Source organism: Mugil cephalus, chromosome 18 (assembly GCF_022458985.1).
Source record: "Mugil cephalus isolate CIBA_MC_2020 chromosome 18, CIBA_Mcephalus_1.1, whole genome shotgun sequence".
In the NCBI taxonomy this organism is placed as follows: domain Eukaryota; kingdom Metazoa; phylum Chordata; class Actinopteri; order Mugiliformes; family Mugilidae; genus Mugil; species Mugil cephalus.
In genome coordinates, this window is record NC_061787.1 from 20,518,892 (window position 1) to 20,526,628 (window position 7,737).

Consider the following 7,737-nt stretch of genomic DNA (forward strand, 5'->3'; position numbering starts at 1 on the left):
AGAGGATATCTAAAATGGGAGACGAGAGGAGTTGGTCTATTTCGGTGTCTTTGCACCTCCTCCACGCGTCTGCCGGTGACAGCTGTGACTCTAAATCATTCTCCCCAGGTCACCTCACACTACCCTGTGCTGAGCGGCTCTTCCAGACCCCTCGTGTCTGTAATCCAGAGAAAATCCGCCACACCAGGGGAGCATTGTGTTAGGAGGTCAGCTGTCACAAACTGACGGCGTTTGAGCCAAAGGCTCCTAAACATCCCTGTGTTTGTATTTAGATCAGTTTGGCCTCGCCCGCAAATTGATTTGAAGGTTTTAAGTGTAAAAATGATCGATGTGCAGAATGTACGACGCTGGCAGTAATAACCAGAGCGGTCACTCATAAACCATTTGTCTCTGTGTCTGTGTTTCTGTGTCAGGTCGACGACACGTCCAGACCAGACTGGTGGAGCCCAGAGCATCTTCGCTCAACAGCGGAGATTGTTTCCTGCTCGTTACCCCACACCACTGCTTCATCTGGATCGGAGAGTTTGCCAACGTCATTGAGAAGAGCAAGGTGAGAAGTCTGAGGCCAGAGTCAGACTGGGTCCGCGCACTCGTTTTTATCTACACTTGTTTTGGGTGTGGTTTTACACTTAAGAAAATAAATCTGCTAAAAACACGTTCTGTATATACTGGTCCCAAATCACCGTTAATTTTTTTTATTTCTTTTATAAGTATATTTTTTATATTCAATTTTATTTGTTTATATAATTTGTTTTGTCTGTTTCTGGGTTAATTGAGTCACACTAAAAAATTTTTAAAATAAATAATATTATTTTTTAAAATACTGCAGGTTTATTATTCTATTAATGTATATTAATTTATTTTCTCCTCTTTAAAACAAAATTAAAAGCTAAAAGTTTATTGTTTTCGTCTTTACCTTTGTGTTTTTTATTTGGTTTGATTATTTGAGTTTACTGAAGAAAATATATCCTGTCTCCTCATCAATATATTATTACTATTATAAATGTGATTATCATAATTATCTTCTCCTCCTCCTCTCTTCCTTCCTTCTACTTCTTGCTCCTTATCCTTATTATTCTTATGTTTCCCTGTCCTGTAAGCCCTATTTTTCTTTGATAAAATAAATGAAAGATTTTAAACCCCTCTGAGGGATATAGGCAGAGGAAGAGTAAGGCTGCTGCTACTGTATCTGGGACAGGCTTTATGATGCCGGATGCGAGGAGGAAGTTTTAGAGAGGAAGCAACAGTGGAAGCAGCTCAGGAAGAAGTGTGAGAGTCTGGTCTGATGACCTTTGATTGGCTGAACAAAGCAGTGACCTGAACTTGACATTAAGGAAGTCTCTGAGCTGTAGCCACATTATTTGAAGTTGATTTAGTCCAGTCCATTAGTAAGTTGAGTTGACACAATAGTAGCACTTTAAACCTGAACTGATTTTCACCTACATAATATCTAGAGTATTTCAGACATTAATGGGACATTAACACTTTGATGCGTTCACTTATTCATGATTTCTGATGTTCTTTTCTCTCTTTCAGGCTTCAGAGTTAGCCAATTTCATACAGAGCAAGAGGGATTTGGGCTGCAGAGCGAACTATGTCCAGGTCATTGAGGAGGGCATCAACATGCACAGCCATGCTGTCAAGGAGTTCTGGAAGAGTCTGGGAGGGCTGTCCAATTATCAGTGTAAGGATTCAAATCTGACAACCACAAGGAAACAGTCTCTGGACCGGTGAAAAGCAAGCTGATGCCTTTGATTTGATTTGCTTCTTGCAGCTGCAGGAACGCCGGATGAAGATGAACTGTATGAGGGCGCCATTGTGGAGACTAACTGCATTTACCGCCTGATGGATGACAAGCTGGTCCCAGATGATGATTTTTGGGCCAAGATGCCTCGCTGTTCTCTGCTCAACCCCACAGAGGTCAGACATCACTTTTTTTTTTCTCTCTTAAAGATGAGGCAAAACTTTCCAAACATGTCAGACGTTTATCGTGAATATCAGAATGTGTGGAATTTCAAGTTGATTCCGGTATAAAAAGGACATTTGTGAAAAAGAGCAACATCGTTACTCCTGAGAAATCACCGCTCTCTGTCTCTCTCTGGGTTCGTGTTTTCTGTGCAGGTTTTGGTTTTCGACTTTGGCAGTGAGATGTACATTTGGCACGGGAAGGAAGTGACTCTAGCTCAGCGGAAGGTGGCCTTCCAGCTGGCTAAGCACCTGTGGAACGGCACCTTCGACTACACCAACTGTGACATCAACCCGCTGGACCCAGGAGAGTGCAACCCACTCATACCCAAGTATGGAGACATGCTACAGCTCAGACGTTTCACGACTTGTGTACATTCAGTAGATCATGCATAACATGTGTTTCTATTAGCTTTGGGGTTTTCCGTGACTCCAACTGCATACAGTTTGAAAACTTAAACTTGGAGTGATATACATCAGCCACAACATTAAAACCACTGACGGGAGAAGTAAATAACATCAGCCATCTTCATGTGAATATTACTGACACATGTACAACCAACCTAGACCTGACAAGACACCCCCACCCCATAGCAATGACACTCCTTGATGGGAGCAGCCATCCCCAGCAGGATGCAGCCTGAGACACACAAAAACAGTTTAGGAACAACTCAAAAAACATGAAGAACAGCACAAGGCGTTGACCTGGGCTCCAAAATCACTAGAACCCAAACTGATCAACAGAGGCCCCTCCCCTCAACCCATAGGACCTGAAGCATCACTATTGTGTCATTGACATATTTGGTTGTTTTCACTTGCAGGAAAGGCCAGGGCCGTCCTGACTGGGCAGTGTTTGGCAGACTGACGCAGCACAACGAGACCACCCTGTTCAAAGAGAAGTTTGTGGACTGGCGCGACTCCAGGAAAACACCCAGTCCCACAAAAAACACCAACGACCACTTGACCGAGCCAAAGGTAAAAGGTTTAATAACGCTGACGCTCACGTTCTCTGCCATCGTTGCTTATTTCTTGTCTTAAACCCCAGGAGCTGTCTGGCTCTGATCAGCACCGTGCATACGATGCCTCCCTGATGCTGCCCCTCCTCGAGACGGCCGTCTCCACCAAACTGGACGGGTTCAACGTGGGCCGGGGCTACGGCCTGGTGGAGGCCGAGGACTGGCGGAGCTATGAGATCAGCACTTTGGCTGTGGAGGTCTGGCACATCCTGGAGTTCGATTACAGCCGCCTGCCACGCCAGAGCATCGGCCAGTTCCACGAGGGCGACACATACGTAGTGAAATGGAAATACATGGTCAGCACTGCAGGTCAGTGTAATCATGTGGATTAATCTAGTGTTTGAGGCAACGAGGAAGAGGAATTTTGAAGATCAGTTAGGATAGTAGTGCTTTGATAGTAGGTTGCAGGAAAGCGACGCATTACACCACACATCTAACAAGCACAAAATTATCCTAAATGTTATGTGGGTTACTATAAAGCTATGCCAGTCCAACTGTACAACACATTCTCTTCTGAAACATGTCTCATTCAGACTTCATCTTTTCCTTAGACTCAACTCTTCCCTAGTCATGTACCACACGCCTAAAGTCTACAGATTCTGCTGTTCTCTTTGCTCTTGTTTTGTTCTGAGCAGAATCAAAAACACTGTTTTCTCTGAAATTAGGCTGTTGCTTTAGGGCACACCACAAGGTTACAAGTAAAATGGGGAGAAAATCTGCAGCAACCCCAGGAAAAACAGTCATTATGTTTCATGTGATTAAATGAATATACAAATATGTAATCTATTCCATCCATCTTATCTAAGATGTTTGCACTGAGTCATATCCCTACATATAGAGGAGCGCTCAACATTTTCCAATGCCACGTTACACCAACTTCTATCTGCTTAAAATCTCTCTGTACAATTGTTCATCAGTTGGGAAGAGACAAAACCCCGAGCAGATGAAGACGGCGGGAGCTGGGAAGGAGAAGTGCTGCTACTTCTTCTGGCAGGGCCGCAACTCCACTGTCAGCGAGAAAGGAACGTCAGCACTGATGACGGTGGAGCTGGACGAGGAGCGGGGGGCACAGGTACACCAGAGATTTCACAGAGCAACAATGGGGTGAATGCTGTTTTCTTTTCTTTTTTTTCCTGATGGCATTAGCTTCATTCCTCTGCTGTTGTTCTTCCTCTTCCTTCAGGTTCAAGTCCAGCAGGGTAAAGAGCCTCCATGTTTCCTGCAGTGCTTCAAAGGGGGGATGGTGATCCACTCAGGAAAGAGAGAAGAAGAGGAGGAAAACTCGCAGAGTAAGACCCAATCACAGGTTTAAGACGGTTATTAAACAACACAAACAACTCTCTCCAGGGGGTTAATTAGCAGCCCATATTTTCTACATTAAATCTACATTTTCTGCAATTCATGTATATCTGGGGATTGCATTATAATTCAGTGTTCAGAATAGAAATCACCCTAAGGGACAAAAACTTTTTCAGGAGTTCTGCATTTTTCCCGCATTCAAAAATAAAACGGCTTCTATTTTTGAGCTCCAAGTTGCACCTCAGTTAAAGAGTGGAGTTGGTATAACTTTGTCAGTGTAATGAACCCCTTGTCTCGTCTCAGATGACTGGCGTCTGTACTGTGTGCGTGGGGAGGTGGAGGTGGAGGGCCATCTGCTGGAGGTGGCTTGTCACTGCAGCAGTCTGCGCTCCAGGTTCTCCATGGTGCTGCTGAGCGTCAGCCAGGCCCTCATCTACCTGTGGAACGGCTGCAAGTCTCAGATGCACACAAGGGCTGTGGCACGCACCGCTGCCAATAAGATCAAAGAACAGTGAGTGGTCAAAGCTATTGTTGTCTTAAAAAAAATAACAAAAAAAACGTCATTATTATCTGAATTCACTCGTTCTGGGTTTGTGCAGTTGTCCTCTAGAGACCGGCCTCCACAGCAGCAGCAAGGTGACCATTCGGGAATGTGACGAGGGGGCCGAGCCCTTGGGATTCTGGGAGGCCCTCGGGAGGAGGGACAGGAAAGCATATGACTGCATGCTGCAAGGTGGGGCAGCTAAATATACCACTCGTAAAAATAATTCTTAATATTTAAAAACTCTGCTTTAAAAGAATTAAATAGTTGTTGAAATAGTTTTATTACTCCAAATACAGTTAAATTGTTAATCCTAGAAATCTACATAACAGCTTATTTTTGATAAATGAGCTGATTATTTTACACAGGTGCAGCGCAAACCTCTGATATTGTTGTGGCTCTCACCTTAACTCTGAAAGTGAAACCAAAGATACAGATGAAATACTGTAAAACTGAGCTATAGCAAGTAGCAGCGAGGAAATACAAGCGTCTCTGTACTTATTTTCGTCCTAAGAGTGGTTTCATTATCGTTGTCTTCGTGTATTTGACCCTCAGATCCAGGCAGGTTTAACTTCACGCCTCGTCTGTACCAGCTGAGCAGCAGTTCAGGAGAGTTTACAGCCGTGGAGTTTCTCTACCCAGCCAGAGACCCCAGGCAGGTCAACTCTATGCCCTTCCTGCAAGAGGACCTGTATGCAGCTTCACAGCCAGGTACACACACTCATCTGTTTGCATGCATTAACCACAAGGACGGTTTAATTGTGTCTGCAGAAAAAGGTCTTTCAATGAATTTCCTTTCATCTGAGTCTTGAATGAGTTGTGGTTAAGATGAGGTCACCCTCTAACAAGTCCATCAAGTAAGACACTAAAGTGGACTTTTGGAGAGAACACAACATTGTAACAGCTCCAAAGATGCATGTTAACTCAGCCAGACAACATATTCTTGATCATACAGAAATATTGTTAGGATATTCTCAATTCTAAAGTCATCATGTTTTCTCTCTGCCATGAGCAGCCCTGTTCCTGGTGGACAACCACCACGAGGTCTATCTGTGGCAGGGCTGGTGGCCCCAGGACAGTGAAAGCACCGGCTCAGCCCGTATCCGCTGGGACTCGGACAGGAAGTGTGCCATGGAGACAGTGCTGCAGTACTGTAAAGGTATTCCCCTTTATTAGTAGAAAAACACATGCAGTACGCACACTCTGTGTTCCAGTACTTCAAGTTAAGATAATTCAGCAATGACTTTATTTTACACTGATGACATGTTTTTTCTTTATTTCTCCAGAAAAGAATGAGAACAAACCTCCCAAAGCCTATCTGATCCACGCTGGTCTGGAGCCGCTCACCTTCACCAACATGTTCCCCAGCTGGGAGCACAGAGAGGACATCGCTGAGATCACTGAGAGGGTTTGTGGAAACACTCCCAAAAACACTTTACCGATACTTGTCAGTCCACTGCAGATATTGCACATCCTTCTCTGTGTGTTCTCAGGAGGCAGAAGTGTGTAACCAGATAATCCTGGTGGAGGACGTGTTGGCCCGACTGTGTAAGACCACATACCCTCTGGCAGATCTTCTAGCCCGGCCGCTGCCTGAAGGAGTCGACCCTCTTCGCCTGGAAGTCTATCTGTCTGATGAGGACTTTGAGGTAAGAACCTGCAGACTCTCTCTGACGTTACTGTAACGGTGTTCTGGCTTTTAAACTGTGCTCCAATCATCTGTTAGTGATATATTATGTTTAAACTGGGTTTAAATCTGAGTTTCATCTAGGCTTCTCCTTCAGCTCTGCAGAGCGTTTTAGTGTCTCTCAGCTCATTGCTTTGGTTTACAAACAGAAAGGACAGATTAGTATTACTGTAATCCTATATAGTATACTATAAAAAAAAGGATATACTGTTAAAGTTTCTTGTTTTTTGTAAGGTTGAGTAATATCAAAGAAACAGATGGGCAGTAAACTCATTGAACCAGTTCAGTGCAGTGTTTGTGTTTGATTGGAACTAGTTTTAACGGTGGAAAAATACACTTTTGTTGAAGCACGACAAAAGATGGGGGGAAAAGAGAAAAAAGATGGAAAAGGGAAAGAAAGAAAGATGGATAGATGGAAATGGGAAGAAATAAAATGGGGAAAGGAAAGAAAGCTGGGAAATAGAAATGGATATGTGGAGAAAACAACAACAGAATGCTGTCACTGAAAAAGATGCTGAAGAGACTGATTTGGGGGGGAAAGGAAAAAAGACAGGAAGAATGAAAATTAGAATTCAAAGAAGAAGGACAATCAAAGTAAAATATGTCATGTGGCATGTATCTTGATGCTATGTGTATTAACTATTTAGCCTTCCTGGATTTCCTCTTGTTCATCCTCCTCTTTGTCCTCTTTTGTTCTCCCTTTAATCTCTTTCACTGTCTTCAATCATCTCTCCATCCTATGTCATTCATTCCACCCTGGCAGGGTGTAGGGCCTCATGAGAAGGTGAGTCCTCTGAGCTGAGCATGGACGATCTGGAAAACATGCTCACCGTAGTTCAACGTTATCGCTCAGAAACCACCTTCTTCTCTGCTGCATCCTCTGATCTAACTTCTGTGCTTTCTTTAGCATGCTCATCACTCACAATCCTCAGGTTGTGTGGACTGAAAATTGGAGTTTTTACCAACTTTGTCAACTTCAAAGCTGTCTGTTTTTATTACTGGGACAGAAGAATGTGTTTGTGTTTTGATGACAAATCACTGACGCATGAGTGTACCCCCGGAGATTACTCACTCACCATGCAGACTTTTGCAGGATGGATTGATTGTGTTGTTGTGTGACTTGACGCTGATTGTGTTGCATGGCTGCTCCCACAGAAAGGCCTGGACATGAGCAGAGAGGAGTACGGCTGTTTGCCCGGCTGGAAGCAGGTGAACTTGAAGAAAGCCAA

At 43.9% G+C, this 7,737-nt stretch overlaps 1 protein-coding gene across 19 annotated transcripts in view; it reads left to right on the forward strand.

Annotated features, from left to right (window-relative positions):
- The window catches only part of svila (supervillin a), a 74,469-nt gene that overhangs the window by 65,962 nt on the left and 770 nt on the right, over positions 1 to 7,737 (forward strand). For 17 of the 19 annotated variants that reach the window (XM_047568180.1, XM_047568178.1, XM_047568179.1 and 14 more), the window contains 16 exons: positions 414 to 550; positions 1,537 to 1,684; positions 1,775 to 1,920; positions 2,122 to 2,297; positions 2,787 to 2,940; positions 3,011 to 3,290; positions 3,899 to 4,053; positions 4,165 to 4,270; positions 4,584 to 4,791; positions 4,880 to 5,013; positions 5,377 to 5,532; positions 5,837 to 5,980; positions 6,108 to 6,229; positions 6,315 to 6,470; positions 7,272 to 7,292; positions 7,664 to 7,737. The exon at positions 7,664 to 7,737 is cut by the window's right edge and continues 770 nt beyond it. In XM_047568180.1, the coding sequence (XP_047424136.1) occupies positions 414 to 550; positions 1,537 to 1,684; positions 1,775 to 1,920; positions 2,122 to 2,297; positions 2,787 to 2,940; positions 3,011 to 3,290; positions 3,899 to 4,053; positions 4,165 to 4,270; positions 4,584 to 4,791; positions 4,880 to 5,013; positions 5,377 to 5,532; positions 5,837 to 5,980; positions 6,108 to 6,229; positions 6,315 to 6,470; positions 7,272 to 7,292; positions 7,664 to 7,737 (2,317 nt within the window). The remainder of the gene's footprint in view (positions 1 to 413; positions 551 to 1,536; positions 1,685 to 1,774; positions 1,921 to 2,121; positions 2,298 to 2,786; positions 2,941 to 3,010; positions 3,291 to 3,898; positions 4,054 to 4,164; positions 4,271 to 4,583; positions 4,792 to 4,879; positions 5,014 to 5,376; positions 5,533 to 5,836; positions 5,981 to 6,107; positions 6,230 to 6,314; positions 6,471 to 7,271; positions 7,293 to 7,663) is intronic. The other 2 variants (XM_047568167.1, XM_047568185.1) reach the window with 1 other exon arrangement.